General features: G+C 49.1%; 1 protein-coding gene across 8 annotated transcripts in view; it reads right to left on the minus strand.

Annotated features, from left to right (window-relative positions):
* Ptprn2 (protein tyrosine phosphatase receptor type N2) overlaps positions 1 to 27,867 on the minus strand; it is an 875,713-nt gene that overhangs the window by 566,754 nt on the left and 281,092 nt on the right. For 7 of the 8 annotated variants that reach the window (XM_078040940.1, XM_078040938.1, XM_078040939.1 and 4 more), the window contains 2 exons: positions 5,865 to 5,967; positions 893 to 1,055 (listed from right to left, as the gene is read on the minus strand). In XM_078040940.1, coding sequence (XP_077897066.1) covers positions 893 to 1,055; positions 5,865 to 5,967 — 266 coding nt within the window. Of the gene's footprint in view, positions 1 to 892; positions 1,056 to 5,864; positions 5,968 to 11,269; positions 11,316 to 27,867 lie in introns of all 8 variants that reach the window. The other variant, XM_078040943.1, reaches the window with a different exon arrangement.

Below are 27,867 nucleotides of genomic sequence, written 5' to 3' on the forward strand. Positions count from 1 at the left end.
CTACCCACCAGCAAAAGAGAAGCGCTGGGTACGCTGGACCCTAATGCTGACCGTCAGAAGGCACTAGGCTCTGGGCTCCGGGACGGCCTTTCCAGCACCCTCTCCTTCCTGTGTGCATACAGGGGAAGCCCAGGCGCCAGGAAACAGCCCTTTCCATGTGCCAGGTCCACTGGGACCCTATCGTGGGCCTTGAAAACCTGCCTCTGGGTGGGCTTCCCTCACGCAGGGCCCCCAGAGCAGCTGTGGCTCTGGTCTAAGATGAAATATTCCCTGGGCCCTGGGGCCAGCCTGGCCCTAGAGAGAAGGGGCAGGCAGCTGCACATCACACCTGGGACTGCCTGCCCTCCGTCCCTGGCACCCAGACCCCCAGGCCCACAGTCCTGCTCTTCTGGGATGCCCTCCTGGGCAGTTTTCCCAGACAAGGGGTCCCCCGAGATGTAGTAGCTACAGCATCAACTCTGGGCACCAACCTCCCAACTCCAGCCATGTTCATGCCCCCTCCACTCCCCTGATGGTGCTGAGTGCCCACTGCTGACCTGTGCCCTCTCCTTAAAGGGTGAGCAGAGCTCTGACCTGCTCAGGTATGCCGCCTGTGTTCTCAGTGCTGAGTTTTCTCTGGACCGATAATACCTTGTCCCAAAGGGCTTCTGAGGGCCCATTCCCTGAGGCTGCTAGACGTGCAGGGTGGGCACTGCGCTCGGGAGACACTGCAACCTTAACAGCCAGGACCTGCCCTCGGGGCTCTTCACTACGCTGTCCAGCAGCCTGGGACAGCAGGAGAGCTGAGGGGAGCCCGCAGTCAATGGGCCCCTCAGACACGGTCAGTCTGGAGACAGCTGCAGAGGAGGTGAAAGACAAAGCCTGGACACAGCAGGGAGGCCACAAGCATCACCTGGGATGGTGAGTTCTCGTGCTGCAGCCTGGGGTGCACGTCTGAGGCGGTGGCCTGGGACAGGGCCTCCAAGAAGGGCAGGTAGCGCTGGAGGGCTTTGGCCAGGGCCACCTCGTTCTCCAGGTCATATTGCCAGTTATCTCCAACATCCTGTTGTGGGGACCTGAAAAACAAAGGAGACCGTGGAGGAGTCATGGGTCTGCTCCGTGCTGACAAGTTGCCACACATGGACAGGTGTGTGGGATGCCTGTGGCAGGGCCTCTGCCTTCCGAGCAAGAGCGCTGGGCGAGTCCACACCTGTGCACCCACCTGCACCTCCCACTCCTTGACTGCGAGTGCAAATTTCTCCAGGCACTGCCTGAGCCTCAGAGTTCTAGCAAAGAGAGTGGGTCAGCCCAGCAGTGCCTGTGGCCAGGCCCTCATGAGGAACTGTCCAGTGTCTCAGAGAGCGCCAGCTCCACCCTGTTCCCACAATGGCCCCTAGGGCCAAGTGCAGGAGACAGAGCTGAAATACGGCCAACAAGTGGAGGACGTCCACGTGTAAGAGGAAGAGTGAGAGGCGGGGAGCAGGAGGGGCAGGCTGGGGCCAGGCCAGGAGGGTCTGTGTTGTAGCTGGTGACCCCTCACCAGCTCTCAGCACCACAGTCTCCACTGCCTGTCCAGGGAGAGGCTGTCCTCAGTGGGCACAGGCACCATTGGTACCACCAGCCCGAGAATGGGCAGCTCAGGTGTGCAGGACCTCGGGAGGCGCACACAGCAGCCCATGCCACAACCAGGAGGCAGGAGTCCATGCGCACTACGTGGTACCTAGACCCGGGTCTCTGCCAATCCGTGCACTGCAGGAAGCGCACTGGGGTCTTAGGTGGTCTTGGCTCATCATAAATTCCCCACTGAAAGTGACCTTGGGTGGCTCCAGCCAAGGTCATCACAGAGAATGCCTGGTTCTCAAGAAGGAGGACTAACATCAGGGCTGTGTGGAGTGCAGACTTTAAATGCCAACATCACTCACTAGCAGGGGGTACGAATCAAAGCTGCAATGAGACATCATCTTGCCCCATTTAAGATGGTGATTACCAAACAATAAAGCGTTGGCTGGGACATGAAGAAGAGGGAGCTCCCGCACCCTGTTGGCGGGAACGTAAACTGGACCTTTATGGAGAACACGACAGACGGAGGCTCCTCAAGAGGTTCTGGTTCTGGTGTGTGTCCAAGACCACAGAACTGGCCAGACGCTGCAGGTCCACCACAGCCCAGGCCTAGACTGGACCTGGGTGGCCACCGGCAGAGGAGGGACAAAGGAAATGGAGCACAGGTACACTGGGGCGGATCATTCAGCTCTAAGAAGTAGGGCTGGAGGACAGCGAGTCGAGGGAAGTAAACCAGACAGACAGGTGTGGGAGCCTGTCCTCCCCCAGGTGGATGCTGGAAGAAGCCAGCCTGGGTGTCCAGCAGTGAGGACGAGAGGCTGGGAAGGGAGGAGAGGGAACGCAGGGCGGCAGATCACAGGTACCATGGGTGAGTTCTGGGGCTCCCAGCACAGTAGGGGTGCCTACAGTTCACCAGAACCTACTGTGCACTTCATGAGGTAGAGAGGAGAGGAGCCTGAAGGCTCCACAGCAAGAGGTGATGGGGACCAGGGACAGAAAGGCTCATGGCCCTGATGTGACCAGTCCACGCTGGAGCCCCGTGTTGAAAAGGAGCACCCAAATGCACGAACATGCAGTTATCACCTGCCAATAAAAATACTTAAGGCTGAGATTTACCAAAAATCTTCCCATTTGATCTTAAGAATCTCAATGGATGAACCTTCCTTCATTTCATTTCCAGTGCTGCTTCAAGGTGTATGGGCTTAGCCTTAAAAAGAAATGTGATTTATCAAGTAACTCACAGCTCGCTGCATTTCACATCATGGCTGTAGCTCCCAGGACCATTTTTTAATGGATGAAACTTCATGTTACATGCTATCAGGGAGTGATCTAGCTCAAAGTCAATTTACTTGTTGGATATTTTGTCTGTTCCTCTCACTAACTGCTAATCATCCTCCCATGCCTTGTCCACCACGGAGGCTTGTCTGTGATCTTGCACTGTGGGTGACGATGGCCTTCATTACCATGCTGCACGATGCTGTAGCAATTAACTTGCAGGCTGACTCCTGCCTGTCATTCAGCGTGAAGCAGGTCAAACCATTACAAGAACACATTTTCCACTTCCAAAAGGTGGAGAGTATTTCACAGGAAGGACTCCACTATTCTTGTGCACCCGGATGAACTGGCCTTGGACCCCAGCATATGTGATGCTTAACGCTGTCACCCAAGTGGTCAGAGGGAAAAATCCAAATTAGGATCAGAACCACAGCCAAGAGCTTCACAGCCGGCCCCTCCCTGCTGCACTCGAGTCCGGTTTAGGCCATTTCTCTCCTCACACGGAACCTTCACAGCCACCACAGGCTTTCTGGAGGTGTCCGCTCACAGGCAGGTCTCCTCCTGGACCTGGCTCCCTCCTCACAGCAGCATCCACGGTCCCATGTCTCCTGTCCACACGGCTCGCTCTGAGGGAGGCACTGTGTGCAGGGGGCAGGCTGCCGGCTCAGGTCGGCCCAGGACCAGACTTCTCGGAAGACCCCGTCCTCATCTCATCTTTACTCCTGAACAAACTGTTGGTGCGAGGCACATGACTTATTCCTCTGAGGAACAACAGCCAAACGTGCGGAGCCCTAGCTGCTACTCCCCAGGTGACAGCGGAGCCCGCAGAATGCCCCGGAGTCATGGGTGGTGCAGTCACCACACCACAGCACCGGGAGACCCTGGCCCTCCTCCCTTCCCTCCACAGGGTGGACACTGTGTGTGCCTGGCCAGGGGGAGAGCCAGGAGCAGGCGCCAGGCCAGACCCTGCACTCAGGAGGAGCAGGGAGGAAGGAAAGAAGCTGAAGGAGGAGGACTCCCACCCAGCACCCTCTCACGGGGAGGGGAGGCCACGGCCACAGGGGACCCAAAATGAGAGACAGCTACAAGACTAAAGAAGATCACAGGCACCCAGGCCTGGCCCCCGAGGACGCGGAGGAGGGAAATCAGGACCTGCTGCGGTAGAGTCCCCACAGGGCTGCCCAGAGGGCTCTGAAGAGGCCACCCTTCAAACGGAGTCCCAGGGAAGACGACCACGAATTCATCAGGCAGCACAAACGAGGCGAAGGCAGGGATGGCGATTCTGATATGTGAATGGCAGCCCAGAGGAGAAGCACCTGAGTTCCATCTTCAAATGGCAAACAGCAGGGACAACCGACGGGAAGCTCATCAGCAGAGCCGCACAGCCAGAAACAGCCACAGGGTGGCAGGGGCCATCAGCAGAGCCGCACAGCCAGAAACAGCCACGGGGTGGCAGGGGCCATCAGCAGAGCCGCACAGCCAGAAACAGCCACGGGGTGGCAGGGGCCATCAGCAGAGCTGCACAGCCAGAAACAGCCACAGGGTGGCAGGGGCCATCAGCAGAGCCGCACAGCCAGATACAGCCACAGGGTGGCAGGGGCCGAGGACGTGTGCCCAAGGAGGGCCTCTGTCCTACGCCAGTGAACAGTTCTTCTCCAATCCTACTAGGAAGGGAAGCATGGAGAGAGCCAGCCCAGGAGAGCAGCGGGCCTCTGCCTTCACCCACAGGTGCACCTATGGCACCCTGACACAGACGGAGAAGCACCTCTACAAGACCACCTGCAAGGAAGACCCCACCCTCGAGGAAACAAACAGCAGGACCAAACGCGGTTTCACAGGGACCAGGACCATGCACAGGACATCCACAAGAACACTCCAGGCTCTACGTGTGCAGGCTTCAGCTCCGCATCTCACTGATGATGAAAATCAAAGCAAAGACCAACCACCATCCTTAGTAACACGGCCTTGGAAGGTGACCACGTGCCACGCAGTCAGGAGCGTGGGGTCCAGGGGCCTGCCTGGTGTCCTTTAAAGTCTCCCCGGTGCTGGGCGGCCATGTGTCCCCCACTTGGACAGTTGCTCCTCAGTCACTCACCACCTCCTGGACTCCGGGAGCCAAGTTTCCCCAGTGCCCGGGTCCCTTGCCCTTCCCGGGTACCACCCACCCCTGAGCCTGGTGGAGTCGTTACCTGGGAGTTACCAGGTGTGCTGTGAAGAGCAGCAGGAGGGCCTGAAAGGGGGACTGACACAGCTTCCGTGAGCACATGAGGGTTCCACAGAAACGTCCTGTGCACACTAAGGACCGCGGTGGCGCTGCTCTTGCAGACAGGTGCTCTCGGAGCGAAGGCAGGGCCCGCCTCTGGTGTGCTGTGTGCTGCGGCCGCCATCTGCTGCTCTCCTGGCCCCAGACCCGACAAGGACACTGCCTCACCGATTCAGTGAGCACGGAGGTGGATATCTACATGTTCGTGCCACGGGGATTTTCTAACTAAAGACTGTGGTTCTAGATGTTTTCTCTCAGGAAATAAAATGGACTGTCCAAACAGAAACCCTAGAAAAGGCCCCGTGTGTGCTTTTAACACGAAAAACCGTGCCGCGGTGAGACGCCCGGCAGCCCTGCTCGCCTGCTGTGTCTGTCTGGGCTGCTCTTCTCCACCTGCAGGATGGGGCTGCTCTAGTCACTACTCCTGGGGCCGCAGATGTGAGACAGAGAGAGTGAGCCCGTGTGAATGCTGCCTGCTTCAAGCAACTGTCCGGCAAGGTCCTTCTGCCTGTCCTGCAGTGGGGAGACTTCCCCCTGAGAAGAGGGAATTCCTGACCTCCGCCTGCACAGAGGCCTAAAGAGGCAGGATTTCCCAAAGGAGCCATGGAAGGAAATCCCGGCCTGCCTCTTGGTGACAAGCCAGGTGGCCTTCCCTCATGGGTCGGGATACAGCGGAGCGAGACAGACAGCTGACCTTCTGGGCTTCCCACAGGAAGACGGGTGCTCGATAACGTGACTGAGTTGGGGGGCAGCCCGGGACCCCAGAGTGACCCTGGACTGTGCCTACCTGGCTCGGCTGGAAGGATCCAGAGGCTGTGGGTGGGCTCTGGGGAGGTTGGCGAGCTCCTGTGCCATCACACGCTGGGTGTGGTCATCTTGCCACGTGAAGCCTGTAGGGACGGGGGAAAACTCAGTTACGGATTCAGAAGTTTGGCTTCTGCCTGCGCCACATCCGGATGGCTCCCTCACACTGTGGACACCACACACCAGCCGGGGATCCCCCGCTGCCCCTTACTAGTCAGGTCTTCACAGAGTCCAGCTCTCCCAAATCTCTAGACCAAAAAGACGACTGACACTTTTCCCACTGTTTTCAACAAGCACCAGGGCGCCGGCTACGGCTGAAGCGAGACCCTTAAGCCCAATGTGATGTCTGTGCCAAGGGGGACCCTGTCCTCTCCGAGGTCTTGGGCCCAACAAGAGAGGCTTCCCCTCCACAAAGGGCATGTTGCTGTCCATGCTTACTGCCATCTTGGCCATTTGTCCTCCCTGACCCCATGCTGCTTGGGAGCAAGCGCTCAGGTGGAACAAGGGGTGTTGCTCCAGGGGAGCGACTGCCACAGGGCTTGACGCACTGCCTCTGGGAACCAGTGACACTGTATTTACACTCAAATGTTATGACAAAGAGACTTACCACAAAGGCAAAGCAGTGGTGAAGGCAAGATCCATGTGATTATGCATTAATTACATGCACTGTGGATCACATGACAATTAGGCTCAGAATTACCAAATAACTCCTAAGAATAATTATTATGCAATTTGTACATTTTAGATCTTATGGTAACACTTTCGCACTTAGAACTACCCCATGCAATTATCCATAATTATCTAATCACTAAATATCATGTAATTACAGAGGCATATTTTTATGCCCTGTACAAAACACATTACTAAAATCTTCAAATCAGAATGGCTCTGTGCGTGTGTGTGCTGCAAGTCCAGAACACACACTCTAGATGGAACCGAAAGACAGCTCAGTAGACGTAATTGGCCTTCAAGAACACACTTAGATATTTTTTTAAATGCAAATCTAAATTGTTTTAAGTTTACACATGGAAATCCAAACAGAGGCCACAGTCCTAAGTCCCAGGAGGCCCAGCGGCATCACTACCAAGGCAGGTGGCCTTCTGCTTGTGCTAAGTAGCTGTCTTTGGAGTGTGACACACAGAGTCTGGGTCACTGTAGGGACAGTGACCCACAGTCACTGCTGCACACACTCCAGTGTGGCTGTACTTGACTGGAAGCAAACCCACCCTCTAGTGAAAGCAACCGAAGAGAGCCCCCGCAGAAGGCGTCGTCCACGGCTCTGCTTCACCCACCCCGGGGCATCTCCAATGAAGAGTGCTTCTGCAAGCTGAAACAACATCTAGCCCTTTGGATTTAGAAAATAAGCACATTTTAAGTATGGCCTTCCCCAAGGACAGCCATAATATTAATATTTATCAGGAAGCAAAATCAGGGGCACGAAAGGGACTTTCCAGGAAAACAGTTTCATTTATAAAATTAGGCAACTGAAATTCAGGTATCTAAACAGCATGGAAGCCTGAGCTATGTTGAGGCTCCACTGTTGGAACAACTGCTGGTCAGACAGAAAAGGCCGTATGTGGGAGTGCAAGGAGGGCCCAGGACCCTAACCCTGGGAGGAGGAGGAACCATGCTCCTGGGTGAAAAATGAGGTAGGGCAAAGACCTCGGTACTTCAGCATCCCCGTGAACTGCCCTCTAGGCGTAAGTGTGAGAGGCATCCCACCCCACTGGGTGACGTCAAGGGAGGCAGAGTAATGAGCTGTGACCTGGCCCACAGAGTTAAGGAGACCCCAGGGTGGAAATTCCCACCCTGCCCTCAGGTGTCCACAGAGGTGAGTGAGCCTGGGCTTCTACCTCCCAGCACCCATGCTCTCCCTGGCCGGGCAGTGCCAGGAAAAGCTGTCAGAACACCACGTTTGCATGAGTTTCAAAGCCTTTTAATATACAAAAATGACAAGTTTCCATTGAAAATTATTGCTTACAAGAAGAACCAAGAATACCTCAAACTGAAAGAACGCAGAGAATCAAGAGATACCAGCCCTGGGATGAAAGGTGTGAGACCCCATGGCACCATGATGAAACTGCTTCCTACGCCACTGTGCACGTACCTGAGACAGACCAAAAGCAGGCATCCCGCCAGCATGGGTGGTATAAAGAAGACCCAGGTGGGAGTCTTACAACTGGGGAGTACAGTAAGAAACACAATGTTCTACAGAAAGAGGGAAGAGTCAGAGCTAGAGACAGAACAACACAAATCCTCCAGTTTCAGCCACAGAGAGCAAACCGTCCAGAAAATGAGCAGAGGCTCAGAACTCTGAGCCCGTGACCAAAGATCTGCCATTCGTGCTGCAAATGCCTCAAAAGTAGAGGAGAAAGAAGGCAGGGCCAAAAGAAACTCGGAAAAATAATGGCTGAAAACCTCTCAGTTTTGACAAAAGACAAAAGCTTAAAACTTCAAGAAGCTGAATACATCCCAAATAGGATAATCCTAATTCTTCTCCAAGATTCATTATGATTTAATTTCTGATGACCTCAAAGAAAAAGTCTTGACAAAGACACAAAACATGATGCCTTCTTTACATGCAAAACATGGTTCATACGACAGAGGATTTGTCATCAGAAACCCTGGAAGTCACAGGAAACAGCAGATTTTCAAGTGCTAAAGAACAAGAAGAGTCAACCCCAAATCCATCGATTTACCCATCCATGCAGCCCATGAGAATATCCTTCAGGAATGAGAAGGAAACCGTCAAGCTCTCCATCCACACAGCCAGGGAAAGCCTTCAGGAATGAGGAGACATTAGATTATCTTAAATCAAGGAAAGAGAAGAGCTCAATGAACTACTCTAAACAGAAAGGAGACGATGAAAGCTGTCGCCTGCGAATCAGGAAAGAACAGGGCAGGCAACAACACCGGTAAACACAGGCGCCTCCTCCTCCTGGGTTCCAGCGTGAGCATGGGTTCTTCTGAGTCCATGCAGGAGGAGTATTTAGCAATCATACATGAAGACCAGTAAACTGTGTTCATTTAACTGGCAAAACAGACAAGCCACAGTAAGCTGTGCATCTATGTAATTATATATCCACACTCAGAAAGATACCAGGATAGCAAAAACATAAATTCAAAAGCACAGCCGAAAAGTTAAAATGGATTTCCCAAATGCTAAAATAACTTAAAGGGAGGGAAGAAAACACAGAGAAGTAAAAACTAAGAAACAAAAAATTGAACATTTAAGTTCTAGTATATCAAGGACTAGATTGAATGTCAATACAGCAATGAAAACAGGCATTGGTTGAGAGGATTTTAAAACTACTCAACTAGGTTACCTGTGAAACTAACTTCAAATATAACAACATAGGAAGAATGAAAGTAAAAATATGGGAAAAATACATCATGCAGGCATTAAAGAGCAGCAGCAATGTGTACTTTAATATCAGATAAATGAATCATCAGAGAAAATAAAATTGAGAGAGACAGAGGAGAATTACATAGTGATAGAAGGTTTAATCCACCAAGATGCAGCAGTCCTAAACATGCATGCACCAAATGTCAGAGTGGCAACATATGTGGAGCAGAAGCTGGTCAAACTAAAGAAGAAACAGAAAATTCCACAATGAGAGCTGTTAGTTTCACATCAATTTCTCAGCAAATGATAAAGAACAATTTAAATAGAAAACAAGCAAATGCAGACAAGAACTCATGAGTGCCACTGGGCAACAAGGCCCAGTGAGCACTGGTGGAGCACGACGCAGCCACAGCGGAACGCATCCTATCAGCCACCCACACAGCATGGGCCAAGACCACATCCCGGTCAGCACCCAGGCCTCGGCAGCAGGGAAGGAACAGGACCATTCAGAGAGTGTTCCTAACACTGCAGAGGCCCGCTGGTAATCAGCCTCCGAAAAATCATGGGAAACCTCCAGGTGCCCAGAAAGCAAACAACATGTTTCTAAGCTATCCTGGACCAAAGGGAATCCAAGGTGGTAAAGCACACTGTACTGGATGAAGCCAAAGTGCAGCAAGATCCCAACATTACGGCTCACAGTTAAAGCAGAGCTGTGAGGCGCATGTTTAGCACTGAAGGCTTATGTTAGGCCAAGAGAGGACTCAAATCAGCCATCTACATGCCAATCAAGAATCTACATAAAGAACAATAAAATAAACCCAAAGAATGTAGAAGGAAGAGAATGATAGGTCAATGAAATTTTAAAAATATATATTTTTTGGTTGTAGGGAAGAGAATGATAGGTCAATGAAATTTTAAAAATATATATTTTTTGGTTGTAGTTGGACATGATATCTTTATTTTGTTTATTTATTTTTATGTGATGCTGAGGATTGAACCCAGGGTCTTGCACGTGCTAGGCAAGTGCTCTACCACTGAGCCACAACCCCAGCCCTAGTCAATGAAATTTAAATTAGAAAAAGACAGAGAAAAATGTGACAATAAAAACTAGTTCTGTGAAAAGATCAGTAAAACTGACAAACTTATAGCAAGAAAAAGAAAAAGATATAACAAATTGCCAATATAAGTAATAAAACAGGGAATATCACTGTAGACATCGAAAGGATAATAAGAGGATCAACAACTTTACACACATAAACTTTTGACAACATTGGTGAAATGGTGGAGGCCTGGAAAAATATAAACTACCATAATTAATCAAACTCAAGACAGAGAGTTCAACAACCTATAACTATTAAGGAACTGGACTTCAGAATTTGAAACCTCCCCACAAAATAGACATGCAGGCCCAGATGGAGAACTTGGAAGAATTCTACCAAATGTCTAAAGAAGAATTAACACAAATTCCATATAATATCTTCCAGAAAACAGAAAAGGAGGAAACAGTTTCTACTCCGTTTCATGTAGCCACTACCAATCTGATATCAAAGGCGGACCATGACAGTACAGGAAAAGAAACCTGCAGACCAATATCCCTCATGAGTGTCGATGCAAACAACCTTTAAAAACACGAGCAAATAACATCTGGCAACATATGAAGATGATCATTCACCACAAGGTTTATTTCCACATAAAAGGAGAGGCTGGTTCACTATTCAGAAATAAAATCAGTGTAATCTACAATATTAATAGGCCAAAGAAGAATAAAAATCAAACCATCATAACAATCAAGGCAGAAAAAGCAACTGAAAAATGTAATGCCCATTTAACATTAAAACTGTCAGAAAAAAAAGGAATCAAGGATAATGTTTTGCCCTGAAAACCCCTGAAGCTAAAGCCAGCCACACGGGAGGTTCTGTACTGGGGGTTTGGAACAAAGAAAGATGTCCACTCTCACCACCTTGTTCAACAGAGTGCTGAGAATTCCAACTAGTGCAAGGGGAAAATAAGGGCAATAAAACATGCATATCAGAAAACTGTACCTATTTCCAGATGACATGGCTGTCTACATGGAAAATCCCAAGGAATCTACAAAAGAAAGAAAGAAAGAAAAACCTCCTAGAACTAGTAAGTTCATTTTCTACCTACATACAAAGAGAACTGACATTAAATACTATTTATAGTCGCTTGAAAGTTTAAATACTTGGGAATGAATCTAACTAAACATGTATAGGACTTGTAGACTGGAAATTACATAATGGGATGAAAGAAATCAAAGATCTAAGAAAATGACAGAGAAACCATGTTCATAGATCGAAAGTCTCAATGTAAAATTATGATAATTCTCCCCAAATTGATACACTGTAAAGCTTTGACATAATTCTGGTACAAAATTCAGCAAGATTCTTTGTAGGTACAGACAAGCAATTTATATGGAATAACAAATTAACTAAAGTCATTAAAACTGCTTGGAAAAACAGAAATATAGCAATAGAATCATTGCACATCATTTCAAATCTTATTCCATCAGTACAGTAGCCTAGACTATGTAGTATGGGTGGAGAAACAGACAAATAAATCAATAAAATATAACTGAAAGCCCCAAGAGTACTTCCTTGGTGGTCAGGACATCCTGGAGGTGACTGAGACATTAGTGCAAGAACCTTCCAAAAGGGGGGACGAGCCTCTATTCAGACACACGAGAGCCTTCCCAGAAGCCTGGGATGGGGAGTGCAAGGAACCTCCAGAGGTGGGGGTGAGTGTCTCAATAAAGACTCTAATGTGGAGAAAGGGATTCCAGCAGGGAAAGACCCCAGATAACCTCCGGGTCTTATATTAAAATAGTGTAAAGACAGTCCTAGGACAAAGGGAAATAGAAGCCACAGATGATAAAATACTGTTGTTGTTGTTTTAAAAGAATTTTAATATTTATTTTTTAGTTCTCGGTGGACACAACATCTTTGTTTGTATGTGGTGCTGAGGATCGAACTCGGGCCGCATGCATGCCAGGCGAGCGCGCTACCGCTTGAGCCACATCCCCAGCCCAAAATACTGTTGTTTTATTTGAACTCACTGAGCACAAGAATCTCCAGGAAAAATTCTAAGCCTAGGGATAGGGAAGAAAATGGAAAGCACAGATCCTACCCAGGTCTGAGTCATATTGTAAAAGTTTGCAACAGACTCTATTTTAATTTCTAAGAGCTTATATCTGATAGTTCTTTTGTCTCCTACCCATTGGGATTTAATATTTGGTAAAAAGGTACGAAATCTTTGTTTCCTGTCTGTTTTGTGTGTTTCTGTGCACATCTTGTATTGTATGTTGTGTTTACATATGTGCTTGTGTTTATAATATCACATGGTACCAAAATTAGCATATAGATAAATGAGCACTCATAAATTTTTAAAAAATGGATCCAAATGCCTTTCAGTTCACGTAACTGAAATTGATTAAATAGATATGAATAAAGATGTCTTTAACATTACTAACCAAAGTTTTTAGATAGCCGACCAATCAAGACAGTATTGATTTCTATAAAATATTTAAAGTTCAGCGTCTATTACTTCTAAGGAATTTTCTTTGTAAGAAATAACTGACTTAAAGTGTTAAATAGACTTATTAGATACCTTGGTTTCATGGGTAACATAAGCTGGATATGAGTAAATTAATTTTAACATAAATGTGATTAATCTCTATAAATATATTTGTGAGAAGAGACATCTGATTAATTTGCAAAGCAAAAAAACTAAAACATCAACTAAGTATAAATTCAAGTACACTTGGTTTCTTCAATTCCACAAGGTAACTTATATTAGGGTCTATTAAATGTGTTTTTATAAATTAGTAAATGAAGAAAAAAGTTTAAGATTGCTTGTTTCTGGGTCTTATCCTAAAAAACAAGGTTACTAAGAGTTTAAATGCTGACAGGTATGATTTAATACACAAAGAATAAAGTTTCAGCTGTGTTTCAACTAAAGTACTGTAAAAAGGTTTGAAAGAGACTAATTTGTCTAAATTCATAAATTTCATAAGAACTTTTTCAGAATGTAACCTTTAATATGCTAATTTTCTAGGTTGAAAAACAATAAGGGCTCCTTTAAACACTGATCGCTCTTACCTATCAAGATGATTTCTGGTGTCTTCTAAGTTTTATGACTTAGGAAAACTAAGTCTTGAAGGAATTAGGGTTTGTACCTGTTTAAACTCTTCTAAATGATTACTTCATAAACGTATGTAGCTGTCTTGTCTACTTACGTATACACCTGAGAACAGTTTTAGCCTGTTAAGTTCTAATGTAAAGTTAAACATAATTAATGGACACCTATGTAGCTGTGACACCAACCATTACTGGCTTCTCTACATATCAGATACTGCCGCAGTCTGGCTGGGCACAAAATCACCGAGCCGCCACAAAACCTTGTAGGTTCAAACAGCAACTCTTTATTCCTGAACTCTTACCGGCACTCTACACACACTTCCCAGGAACACACTCCCTCCACCGGGCTCCGCGCGCCAATTCTCCTGGAACCCCGGGAGAACTCCACAGGAACTCCAAAGTAGCAGGCGCTGAGGCAGCAGGATCTGCCCTAATCCCAGCAGGATCCGCCCTAATCCCAGAGCAGGGTCACCTTTCAACCATTCCCTCTAGCAAAATGCCAGGCGTCATTCCGACTAAACTGTGGCTCTCAACAAGATACATTCATGTTCTTCAAGTATACCACCCTTTAAAAATGTACAGCTTATTACGAGAGCACTTTCACCAAGTTGGTGTTCTTCAAACAAAACCGTCTGTGGCAATAGTCTCCTTCAGCTGTATATAGAAATAAGCAATCTGGTTGGTATTCATGTCGCTTGATGTTTTGTAACTAGAGGTAACCTGTTATACACAGTTCAACCTGGCAACTTGGTCTTAATCAAGACCTGGGGAGAAGGCAAGCTTCAACGGACCTGAAAAGGACCTTATCAAGTGGCCCCTGATCCCTGGGTGGCTATCTTGACTGTTAAAATTTTGAGAACCACTCATTTCGAAGGGTGGTTTCCAACTCAGAAAGTCACCATGGCTAAGGTGGACGGCAATACCAACGGGTAAAAGGGCAAAAATGAAAATGAGACCAAAAGGTATAAAATGGGGGACTTGTGAGAAACAGAAAGTTCAGTGGTCCCTTCTTAGCATAGAACACTTAGCCTGATTGCTCAAGAAGTGGGCTCAGCAGTGTGTTTTGATTAGTCCTTCCCTTTGCCCTCGCCAGGTTGAAGCCACTTGCCTAGATTATAACCCCAAGCTCCTCCTGTCGGAGCAGGGGACAGTGCTACATTAGGCCGACTGCCACCCAAACATGCTTGCTTGCCAGACTCTGCTAAGTTGCAACCTTCTGCACAGGGAAGTCTGCCTTGCCCAGTGGCTTCCAACCCAAGGTCGACTCCCTGAGGCACCTGGGTATTCTAACAGAACGGAGGGAGGTCTCCTGTGGGGGTGTGCCTATGGGTTACGCAGCACATTTCCACTGGGCCCCTCCTGCCGGCGGGCGTGCTCAGCCACTTGGTGTGCTGTGTGTGGAGGGCGTTGGGGAGCTGAGCCCACTTCCTGAGCCATGGCATCGCTGCTCCACCTCAGGAGTGCCAGACCGCCCGCACTGGCGGTCGGACTGCACAGAGTGGCTGAAATACGAACCAGGTGGAGAAGACAGGTTTGTTGGGAGTTCCTCTCTCTGCCTGTGAAGATCTGGGTCCTGCTCCCCATGGGAGATCCTATTTGATGGCGACATAACGGAGTAAGGAAGGGCAGGCGTAGCAAGACTGGTGACGGCCCTGGACGAAGCCCCTGCTCACAGTGGGCCGGCTCACCAGAGGACCAGGAGGGGGAGGTTCATGAGGAAGGAGATGGGAGACACAGCCAGACATGCTCAGGAGCCAGAGCAGCACAGAGGTGGAGAGTGTGTGCTTCCCCGTGGGAAGGTGGGCAGAGAAGCACAGGCCTCCTCGGGGCCTCAGATCAGCATGGGAACCTCGAAGGGAGAATGCAGGCCGGCAAGAGGGTGTTACATAGGAAACAGACACTGGCCACCACCTGGGAGTGTCCAGGGACCACAGAGCAGCGAGGAAACCTAGCAACAAAGGGGCTGCAGGTGGAGAGGCTTGGGAGAGAAGCAACCTGACTTGCAGGAGGCTCATTTGGGGATTGAGCAGCACCGTTTACCCCTGTGACCACCAGGGGAGGACTGAGAGGAAGGAACCCCAGGATCTCACCCCTGCCTTCTGAGTCATTGAGCCCGCTGGTCCTGCCAGGAAGATGCTAACAGGAAGTCAGGGGCCAATCTGAGCTGAGGAGTGTGACCAGAACTAAAGACTCAAACACTTGTGAGCTGGGGGACGCGCCTGGGCTCCGGTCAGGACAGGGCACAGAGGAACCTGAGACCATGACTGCTAAGGAGGAACTGGCTCCTGGGGTGCAGCTCGGCACGGAGCTTGGTGGCAGCCGTGAATGGCCATCATGTACCCCGCCCACCATCACCTACTTCCTCTGCCCCTTCTGTTCCTTGCAAACAGGACCTTAGGACCATGCACAGGGTACAATGTTGGAATTCTAGGCCGTGGAGGGGTGCTGCTGACCTCATGGAGTAGGGCCCATGGGCAGGCAGCAGATGCCCAGGCCCTATTACTCATCATAGTGAGCCCCCACTCCTCCTCGGAGACTAGGGAGGGCCATCTGAGTTCCCTGGAAAGTGCCCGTGGATGTTCCCAGTTAGATGCAGAGGGAGGCACACGGATGCTCTGGTGATCAGCCCTGACTCCCAGGCTCTGAGGCTACCCTTGGGTCTGCTCGTCTCGTCTCTGGCCACCAGAGTAGGCCCCACCCCCAGCCTCCCTTGACCTCTTCGGGCAGCCACTCGAGAGCTGCCTATTCAAGGTGCCCTTCCCCGGGAAGCACGCTCGGGAGCCAGGAGCCATCTGAAGGCCCCAGAAAGCGTGCATCCACCCACCTCCCACTCTCCTTCCTCCCCTGTGCAGGCCACGTTTATCAGTTAACTCAAAGTACAACGAGCGGCAGGAGAGGCATGCCAGACACTCAGCTCCAAGAGCCACCGGGCCCGGCCTGCTCGTCCTGAACACGGAACGCATGGGTTCTGCCCCTCGTGCTACCCTGGCCATGCTCACAGTTTCTGTGCCACCAAAAGGTCCTGATTGATGGAGCCAATCAGTTTCAGTTTCAAGTCGTAATCATTACTTTACAGGCTTTTTTCCTTCCAGCTCTTACAATGGAACTTCCCCATTATCACAGTACCAGCAAGTGGGGGCCTGGGCACACAGGAATGAGGAGCCCCGGGAGGACCAGGCAGCTCTGGGAACCGCTGCTGGTTCCGGGTGCTCAGCAGGAGGGGAAGCACCTCAAGTCTGGAGAGCTGGGTCTCAGAAAGAGGAGCCAGAACTGGAGACCTAGAGAGACCTGGCTCAACAGAGAGCGGAGACAAAGCCCGGGCCCCCCCCCCCCCCGGCAGCTGCCGGGCCATGTGCTGTCTTGCATCTCTAAGGTCACAAGCACACACAGCCTTGGGATTCCAGGGGTCAGTTGGGGGGACCCAGGGCCAGGCAGGCAGTGAACTAAGACACCCAAGACCTAGGGCCTCTTGAGGTTGGTCACAAGCAGCTACTCCTGTCTCCCAACAGCAGGACGGTACAGAAACCTCCCGTAAGAACACCCTTGGTGGGCACATCCCATCCAGAGAGGAGTATGCCATTCTGCTTCTCAGGCTTGACCCAGCTCTCCACTCTGAGGGGGTAACCAGTCTGTTTCTAACCACTAGCCAGGAAAGAGCTCAGGAGACAGACTGCTCTGCAGCTTCTCTGTCACCAGAGCCTCTTTTCACCCCTCAAGCCACAAGTTGCACATGGCAGGCAGCGCGGCCGGCTCTTTGTACCATCAAAAGCTGCAGGGTGACTGCAGCCTCCTCTCTGCCCATGGCTTAGCAGACAGGAAATGGCCTACTCTGTGCCCCTGCCACCACATGCATTGCCAGCATGGACCCCCGGTACCCTCACCTGCTGCACCTTTCCCTGGCTCCTCTGACAGCTCCGGGAGGGCCCTGCACAAACAAGGCCCACCTCTGGCACAGGCCTCACCTGCCACCTCCTCCAGGCTGCCTGCTGGAGAGAGCCTCACTGCTCAGGCTGCAGCTCCACAGCACAGTGGGCAGCCACTGGCCTCCAAGGCTGGGAAGGCACTAGAGCGTGTGTCCAGTGTGAAATTCACCATGAGGCTCAACTGGGCATGCAGCTCAATCCCGGACCTCGGGGGAAAGAAAGGAGCAAGAGGGGAAGGAGCGACTGTGACCCCCAAGGAGGGCAGTGGGTGCCGGGGCTCACACACATGACCTGGGGGACACCGTGCTCTGTCTGACAGGTGTGGAGGAAGAAGGCTTTGATGGCTACTTCTTCCCTACCCTCAGGCCACCGCAGCTTGAGGAGCAGCAAACAGAAGAAGTGTGTGGCCCAGGAACAAGACAGAAAACCAGCATCACGGTAAACACGAATAGCAGGTAGAGCAGGAAAAGGGGCATCGATGCATGGAGTAAAGACCCAGACAAACTCAGGGCAGCGGGTCCTGGGAGAAGTCCAGGGTGGTTAAGGCTCATGCTGCATTTCCTCTGCAGACTTGATAGGCACAGGGCTGTGTTTGGCTCACAGTAAGGAAGAAAACTTTGTTTGCTCCACTAAGTAACTAAGTCCCTTTTCTGGGTCCCCACACCGTGGTGCCAACAGCTGCAGGGGCTGGGTTGGACCTCACACCAGAGGTGTGGTGGTGGCCCAGGAACCTGTCGGAAGCCATCCCGTGAACATGCCCAAGTGGCCCCCCAGCCAGCGTCCAGGTCCAGCTCATGACAGGAAACCCCAGGCCCAGGGCGCCCAGCAGGAAGGGACGCCACCTCAAGTAACCTGCACATCAGGGCACGTTCTCCTTTGCTCACAGCGTGGCTAGCCACCCTCCCTCTGATTACACCTTCCCCTGGCCACCTCAGAGTTTCAGGGCAGGTCAGCCTGCCCAGCTCCCTCAAGGATACTGGTCCTGGGACTTCTCCCTGCTCTCAAGACACAGGAGAGGAGGCTGCCTGCCAGTCCCCTCAAGCCCTTCCTGAGGCTTGCGGTGATTTTAATAACACTCCACAGCTCACTGCACCCAGGTGGGAGGTCACAGCTTTGAGGTCCCCTCCAAACACCTCCTAAGTAAGAAAAAGGTTTGAACATGTTTTTACAAAGTCAAGAAGTGATACGTGTGGCTTTGATATTCCCAGAAGACACACTTGAGCTGGGAAAAGGAGACCATGCAGCACCTCCAGTGCTGACTCTGCAGTGGCCTCAGGCCCCTCGATCTCCCAGCGAGGTCACACAGGTCCACTTGGTACGAACCATCTTTGCTGCTGCTGTGGCTTTGCTCCCTGCTGCTCTGCTATCATTTGTGTCCTGGCCTGAGCCCGCTGCCCCCAGGCCCATTTGGTCAGCCACCTGCCCACCCAGATGTCCTGTCTTACTCAAGGAAGAACGATCCGAGGTCCAGGGCCAGCACCCTCTCACGTGCCGTCTGGAAGACGCCTTGGCCCAGTCGGCCGATGGGGGTGGGGGTCATCTTGCTCTTCCAGGGGCTTCCTCCATGAGATCTGCTCGATGGACACTCCTCGGGCTGGAATCAGCCAGGAGCCCATGTGCTCTCATCAGCACTGGAGGAACGGCCTGGGAGTGGCCTCGTGCCGCCCTCTCCAACTCTGCCAATCTGGTCCTGAGCCCAAGGCTTTTGTGGAACTGCCTGCCCTCCAGCCTGTCCCCACAGTGGACACTGTGTCTCACTTCATGCTCACAGCTGCAAAAGTGGCCTTTTACAGACAAGACCAGTCCCTGGAGGGACAGCCTTATGCCCAGCAGACATGCAGCTTCACTGGGACCTGTGGCTTCTGCCTCCGTCTCTCCTGGGCCTCTGTCACATCAGGGCGTCTGAGCTCAGCGGGGAGTTTGGCGTCCTGTTCCACACCCGCTCGCAGTCTCGCGGTCTCACCCTCCTCTGTGCACACGTCCCCCACCCACGTCTCTCATCTCGTCCATGCAGGCAGGAAAGGCATTGTGCACCGTCTCCAGTGGAGGACTCTCCTGCTGCCGCCTCCACAAGCCGAATTCAATTTGGAGATGAGCTTCATTTCCTGGACTTGTGAGTTAAGAAGTGAAACCATGAAGGAAGAACTTCAGAACCCCAGGAGGAAGTGACCATGGAAGCTTCATGACCTCTGAGAAGGCCTTCAAGTGGGTAACAAGACTTCCCTTCCCTCCTCCTGAGCAGGAGATGCACAGGAGACCCGGTGGGGTGAGCCCTTGTCTGGGCTGCTTCTGTGACGATCAGCAGGTGGTGAGGTAGCCGGGAGGAGGGAGGAGAAAGGGTAGGAAGTGACTGGAGCAACTCTGCGGGAGAAGGGTGGGAATAGGTGGAGACTATTGCTGAAGGGGCACTTGGCATTCAGTAGTGTCAGGACTTAGGTGGCACTTAGTGTGTGACAGTGCTTGGTGCTCACTAGAGGCTGCTGCTCAGGAGGGTTTTAGTGCTTAGCAGTACCCAGCACTTACTACCAAGCGGACTCCACTACTGAGAAGCAGAGCCTGCTCCCTTGGGGTGGGGCTGGCCTGCAAGACATTCCCTCCTCCAGCTCGCTGGTACTCTGACCAGTTCAGAGGATGGCCCATGGCAGAGGGGCCAGTAGCAAAGAACAGCCTGTGTCAGAGAAGGCTGGGGGAGGAGGCCGGCCTGTGTCAGAGAAGGCTGGGGGAGGAGGCCGGCCTGTGTCAGAGAAGGCTGGGGGAGGAGGCCGGCCTGTGTCAGAGAAGGCTGGGGGAGGAGGCCGGCCTGTGTCAGAGAAGGCTGGGGGAGGAGGCCGGCCTGTGTCAGAGAAGGCTGGGGGAGGAGGCCGGCCTGTGTCAGAGAAGGCTGGGGGAGGAGGCCGGCCTGTGTCAGAGAAGGCTGGGGGAGGAGGCCGGCCTGTGTCAGAGAAGGCTGGGGGAGGAGGCCGGCCTGTGTCAGAGAAGGCTGGGGGAGGAGGCCGGCCTGTGTCAGAGAAGGCTGGGGGAGGAGGCCGGCCTGTGTCAGAGAAGGCTGGGGGAGGAGGCCGGCCTGTGTCAGAGAAGGCTGGGGGAGGAGGCCGGCCTGTGGCAGAGTGGGACTGGGAGGAGAGGGTGGCCTGTACAGAAGTCTGAGGCCAGGACAGCCAGATGAAAACAGGAAGCAGCTCTGTACTGGGCAAGTCTTCTCATGACAGGTCTGTGTCTGTGTCACCACAGTCACTGGGCTTGTTCAGCCAACTTGTCCAGGAGCGGGCCCACTTCTGGAGCAAGCCCACTGGGCCGAGCGAGGACAAGTGTGTGAGAGAGCCCACTGGGCGGGCAGCGATGGCCTGGCCTGCCCTGGCCCCTCCCCTCCCGGCTCCGGGTGTGACTGCAGACTGAGACCTCCCCCGTGAGCCCGGTGCCAGCTGGGGCGAGGCTGCAGTGGGGTGCCCTGCTTGGTGGGCACGGTGTGTTTCCTGAATAGGTGGACCACCTGACACCAACCCCAGAAAGAAGAAAAGAACTGGAAAAGAAGAAGGAACTCAGCCCACTTGAAGAAAATGAAGATCAGAGCAAAAATACATGAAATAAAACTAGAAAGACAATAGGAAGATCCATAAAATGAAGACTGGGGTTTTGAAAAGATAAAACTCACAGATCTTTAGCTAGATTAAGAAAAGAAAGAGAAGGTTCAAACAAATGAAATGAGAATGGAAAGAGGAGACCTGAAAACTGATACCAGGAGCCACGGCTGGCTCCCAAGGGACAAGTGTGACCAGGGACGCCTGCCCACTGGCTCTCCCAGCAGAACAGAGACACCCCAGCACATGCAGACACTGAATCTCAAAATTCAAAACCCAAAGAGATCAATACCAACGGCTGAGAAAGTGAGGAGGATCGATGTCGTACCGACGTTTGATTTATGAAGTGAAGAGCCAAGGCAGACCGATCCTCTGAAAGGTCCTCACAGTCCTCTGTGTCCACAATGCCCAAATACGGGCCACAAGGTGGACAGTGGACCTGCTTTCAACAAGACTTCACGAACCTCCGATCCTGACACCACTCCGTCCACACTTTCGGTTTTCAGGAATATTTCATCACACTCAGCTTTTCCTGTGGGGGATACGGCCCACGTTTTTCTCTTAGAAGGTGGCACCGAGGCTGGAGGCAAAGCCGTTGGCACAGTTTCTTTCTCCAATGTGCAGTTCACCCAAAACATGCCAACTTCAAACTTGTCTCTGTCAAGCTGTCCATCATGGTCAAGGCCACTCAACTCCCAATGCTTCCAAGGATGTCCACAGGAGTCCGTCAACACTGCCTTCACTTTATCACCAGACAAAACTCCATCCACCAGGCTTGAACTATCAAAATTGCCCCATGTTTGGCCTTATCTTCACATCCAACAGGCCACGGAAGCCGAGTGCAGAGGTTCTGCTGGTTAGCAAGGGACCACTGGTGCCTTGAAGTCGTGGTGAGGAACAGCCAAGGTGAAACTACTCAGTAAAACCTCCAATCCAATCAGCGCACATGCTACGGGATGAAAAACCACAAAGAATTCTGGTCTATTCAGGACGCCTTTGCCATGGGTCGGCTAAATCCCCGATCTTTCCGAGTATCAAGTTTGGAAACCCTGTTTTTTTCAGAAAGCAGCGGCGTCAGAAGCCAGCTCCCTTCCAGTACTCCTGTACCGACCTGTCTACAGTGTTTTTCATACTCAGTTGTCCTACCCAATAACTGTGCCAGGGAGAGCTGGCTGCACAGTCACGGTGTTTTCTTCATGCCCAGGAGGGGAGGAGGACAGGCGAGGCAGGAGGAGGCAGAGGGAGCCGGCGAAGGTGAGGCTTGGCAGGTGTCTCCCTGTACCTAGACCCTGCCCTCCTCACCCCGCCCTGCCCTGCCTTGGGAAGTCTGGTGTTGTGATTCCTCCTGCTTCACTTTCTTCACTAAGGATGCTTTGGCTTTTCTGGGTCTCTTATTTTTCCAAATGATTTCTTGACTAATTTTTCTATTTCAATAAAGAACATCACTGGAATTTTAATGGGAATTTCACGAAATCTGTATAGAACGTTTGGTAGTATGTCCATTTTGACAATATTGATTCTGCCTATCTAAGAACACGGGAGATCTTTCCATCTTCTAAGATCTTCTTTCTTTCTTTAGTGTTCCATGGTTTTCATTGTAGAGGTCTTTCACTTCTTTTTTTTAGGTCGATTCCCAAATATTTTATTTTTGAGGCTATTATGAATGGGATGTTTTCCTAAGTTCTTTCTCAGTGGATTCATCACTTAATGTATAAGAATGCAATTGATTAATGGGTGTTGAGTTTATATCCTGCTACTTTGCTGAATTCATTTATGAATTTTTGAAGTTTTCTGGTGGACTTTTTTAGGGTCTTCTAAATACAGAATAATGTTGCTTACAAATAGGGATAGTTTGATTTCTTCTTTTCCTACTCATATCCCTTTAATTTCTTCCTTTTGTCTAAATGCTCTGGCTAGGGTTTCAAGGACTAAGTTGAATAGAACAGAGAGTACCCCTGTCTTTTTCCAGTTTTTAGAGGAATGCTTCCAGTTTTCTCCATTTAGAATGAAGTTAGCCTTGGGTTTCAAAGAACCAACTTTTTGTTTTGTCAATTTTTTGATTCTTTTTTTTGTTTTAATTTCATTGATTTCCTGTCTTTTACTGCCTTTGGTGTTGATTTGTTCTTTTTCTAGGGCTCTGAGACATAATATTAGGTTATTTATTTGGTGACTTTCTATTCTTTTAATGAATGAGGTCAATGCAGTGAACGTTTCTCTTAGAACTGGCTTCATAGTGTCGCAGAGGTTTCTACACCTTGTGTCACTATTCTTATTTACCTCTAAGGATTTTTTTACTTCGCCCTTGATTTCTTCTGCTATGCATTCATCATTCAATAGTGTATTATAGTCTCCACGTGTTAGAGTAGCTTCTATTTTTTATATTATCATTGATTTCTAATTTAATTCCATTATGATATGATAGAATGCAAAGTATTATCTCTAATTCTTTTGTTCGCTAAGAATTACTTTGGGCCTAAGATATGTTCTATTTTAGAAAATGATCCATGTGCTGTTGAGAAGAAAGTGTACTCAGACATTGACGGATGAAATATTGTGTGTATATATATATGTCTGTTAAGTCTAACTTATTAGTTGCATTTTTTAGTTCCATAGCTTATTTAGTTTGAGTTTGGAGGAGCTATCCACTGGTGAGAGAGGTGTGTTAACAGTCACCCAGCATTATTGTGTTGTGGGCTATTTGATTCTTGATATTGAGAAGAATTTGTCTGAAGTAAGTTGATGCTCCATTGTTTGGGTCATCAATATTTATGATTATTATGTCTTATTGATGTAGATTTCCCTTAAGCAATATAAATTGAACTTCTTTGTCCCTTCTGATTAATTCTTGCCTGAAGTCCACCTTACTGATATGAGATTAGAAACCCCTGCTTCTTTACTCAATCCATGTGAGTGATAAGTTTTTTCTACCCTTTCACCTTCAGTCTGTGGATGTCTTTTCCTATGAAGTCTCTTGGAAACAGCATATTGTTGGTCTTGTTTTTTAAACCAACTTTCCAGTCTATGTCTTTTGACTCACAAATTTAGGCCATTTATATTCAATGTTATTATTGAGATCTAATTTCTACTCCTGGTCATTAGTATTTATTTATTGGCTTTCATTTGAATCAGTTTCTCCTTTGATTGACTATTCTTTTAGTGTAGTTTCTCCCTTTGCTGGTTTTCATTTTTATTTTTCATTTCTTCTTCTTGAAGTATTTTATTGAGTATGTTTTGTAGTGCAGGGTTTCTAGCTGTGAATTCTTTTAACTTTTGTTTATCATGGAAGGTTTTTATTTCATCATCAATTCTGAAACTTAATTTTGCTGGGTACAATATTCTTGACTGGCTTCCATTTTCTTATTATATATCTTATTCCAAGATCTCCTAGCTTTGAGGGTCTGGGGTGAGGTATCAGTTAAGATCTTGATTGGTTTCCCTCTAAATATGACATGTCATTTTCCTTTGGCAGCTTTTAAAATTCTATCTGTATGTTAAGAATTTTCATAATAATGTGCCTTGGTGTGGATCTGTTGTAATTTTGTATATTTGGGGTCCTATAAGCCTCCTTTCATTCTTTAGGTTGGAGAAATTTTCTGATATTACTTCATTGAAAAGATTGTGCACTCCTTTAGTTTGCATCTCCAAGTCTTCATCTATCCTGATTAATCTTAAATTTGGTGTTTTCAGGTTATCCTATATTTCTTGGAAGTTCTATTTGTGGTCCCTTAATATCTTTTCTCCATGGTAAAATTTATGTTCAAATTATATATTTTGTCTTCACTGCCTGATAGTCTGTCTTCCAAGTCATCTAGTCTGTGGTAATACTTCCCATTCTATTTTTAATTTGGTGTATCAATTCCTTCATTTCAAGGATTTCTGGGGTTGAGTTTTTTTCAGAATCTCCATCTCTTTATTAAAGTGATCTTTCAGTTCCTGCATTTCCTCCGATTTTACTCCTTAAGTTGTCCTTTTCCTCTCGGATCAGTTTAACTGTTCATTTTAAACTTTTTCTCTGACATTTCTCCCACTGTATTTCATTATATTCCGTTATTGAAGTATCTTGGTTTGTTTGGGGTGATTTGTTCCCTTGGTTTTTCATATTGTTTGTGTCTACCCATCTGACAATATGGATCTGAGGCAGTAGAATTTCTACCCTGTGGGCTTATAGTGTCCCTGAAGTTTCTAGTACCTCACTGTTTAGGGGAAAACAAATAATAACAGCAGCCAATGCAAAAATATATAGTATTAAACCAAATAGTTCCTGCTATGAGATCTACAAATGTTAACTGTCACAATAAACAGAAATTGATCAGTTATTGCTTACAGTAAAATCAGTAAGTTTGCACAAGGGTTTACAATTTTGAATGGTGGACAGGGAGCAAATAGAAGTGATGTAGGATGTGATGGTCATGAAGGAAGAGGAGAGAAGAAAAAATAAAAATTATAGGAAGAGTGAAAGGAAGAACAATAAATATTGGCTTGTTGAAAAGCTGCTTCTCTGATTTCTTGGTTTCACACCATGGAGCAGACCTGAAGGCAACCTTCTGTATTCTACCACCTTGAAACCCCCCATTCTGTTTTACTAACAAGCTACAGCAGGGTATTTTACCTTGGAAGCTTATGGTGCTTTGCTAGAGTTTGGAACACTTTAAATGGCAATTTAATTCTTCAATTTCTTAAGGATTTGCAGCAATTACTTATAAGCTCAATCCACTCATACTTCATGGGTGAATGGGGTGGTTTGGTATACACCTAATCAATTTCCCAAAGTCTTCCATTATCAACTGTCTATTTAGGTATCCTCAACCTGGGTCACATTTAGTAACTACTGTCACTGAAAGTAGTCTATTTCATTCAGATCTCTTAGATGTACTCAAGTTGTATGGATACTCACCTGTGGCTCCCTTAGAGGACTTGATCTTTTGCATCTAATTTGCACACTTGTTCTCTTTCTTCTTAGCTAGTTAACCAGTGTCTGCCTTATTTTATTCTCCTTTTCATTTAAAACAGGTCTTAATGTTAATTTTCAGCAGTTTTAATGGCTTTCCATATTTCACCCATTAACTTTTGCCTTCTCTTTACTATCCATCGCCTACACTCTCCTCAAGTTGCTCTTTTTCTGATTTTGCGACTCATATTCCATCTGTTTACTTCCACTCTTCCTTTTGTATGGGCTCAGCTGGTGGCCCTCACCCCACCTGATTGCACGGGGGCTAAAAACTAAAATGTTCACTTTACAACTTCCCATGCTGCTGGGGCCCTATGGGGCCAGTTCTGGCCAAAGAAACAGAAGGGGTTTATTGGGTAGAGAATTTATTTCCTTTGTTGCAAAAGAGCCAATGATAGCAAATCAATTCCATCTCTCCCATTTTGTCTTAAACACAACATAACTGCCTAAACCACAACAGAACTTGGAATGGTTAGGTAACAAAACCGAGTGAAAGGACAGAGAATGAAACAGGTCCAGGGCCAGCCAATGCCCACGTGCAACTTCTGCACTGTGGGAGGGTGAGCAGTGGCCTTGCTCCGCACTGTTGGCCATACACATCCCTGCCAGGGGAGCAGGTGATGAAGCTTTTCTCCTTAGAACTACACTGGCCAAAATCCACGAGTTTTGAATGTGATGTGTTTTTACTACAGCAACCTCCATCCCTTACATCTAAGAGCTGTTGGAAGCAATTTTCATGTGCAGGTGAAGTGCTAACTCACTTCAGATGGGACTGCTGTGGAGGTAAAACCTAAATAAAGCTCTCTGGTTTCATTTGCTCTGGATTGACTTGGAGGTCACACAAATGGAAAATACATTGCTAGTCTCCCACTAGCTCTGCTGTAGATCACCCTGACCTGGGTTAGGAGGATGACATTGCCTAGGGTCCTCTTCAGGACAAGAATGATGCCTTTTCTATAAATACTGACTCTTCATGTGGGCCTGCAGATGTCCCATGGGTGATGGGAACAGGATGAACAGGCTTGGCCTCTCTGCCTTCATATGGCATCTGTCCCCTTTGCTCCCTTAATCTTTGGGTCACATTCTACTTGTCCTGCCCTTGAGAAATGTCTTGTCCAGAACAATAATACAGGTCAGCCTGACCTGGGCTTGCAGTTATGGTAGGTCAGGAGTGTCCCCCAAAGGCTCCTAGGTGGAAGGCTTGGACCCAAAGCAGCACTGTCCAGAGGCGAGGCTGTGGGGAAGTGATTGATCAGGAGGGTTCTGACCTCGTTGGCGGATTGATCATCAATGGCGATTGCACTGTGGGAGGTGGTGGAAACTGGGTGATCCACATGGTGCATAAACAGGCCCCTGGGTGCTCTGTCTGGAAGGGTCTTTCTTATTCCTGGTCCCTTTCTCTTCCTCTCTGCCTCCTGGCTGCCATGGACTGAGCAGCTTTCCTGCATCAACCCTTCTGCTATGATGTTCTGCCTCACCTTAAGCCAGTCCAATGGAGTCAGCCGACTGTGGACAGAGATCTCTAAAACCAAGATCCAAAATAAACCTTTCCTCCTCTAAGTTGATTTTCTCAGGTGTTTGTCACAGCGATGAAAAGCTAACACACGGGTCCAGCCTCTCTCCCCAAAGGTGTCTTCCAAGATAAAGGCGCCTACCAGCTGCCACGACCAGAAACCACAGACCAGGAAGGGAGCAAAACGAGGTGGTGCCTGACTCCCGAAGACCTCCGCCTGCTCCCAGGAAAGATGTGTTCCGCCCCCCCGAACGTGCTCTCTCGCCCTCATTACTCCTACCCCACGTCAGCCAGGAAGCAGGTGCACAGAGGAGAAGCTGATTTGCCAACAGAGCTCTCCCTTTCATTCTTTGGCCACTGAATAAAGCCTTCGTTTCTCCCCAACACTCTTCTCTCGGACATTGGCTTCCCATGGGATGAGCGTCTGGACCTGGGTTTGGACACAGGACGATGGTAGGAGCTGGCCCTAAGCTAGGCACAGTGCTCCTTCACTGGGGAATGGGGGCTTCCCACTTGGTTCTTCT

This window comes from Ictidomys tridecemlineatus, chromosome 2 (genome assembly GCF_052094955.1).
Source record: "Ictidomys tridecemlineatus isolate mIctTri1 chromosome 2, mIctTri1.hap1, whole genome shotgun sequence".
NCBI classification, from domain to species: Eukaryota; Metazoa; Chordata; class Mammalia; order Rodentia; family Sciuridae; genus Ictidomys; species Ictidomys tridecemlineatus.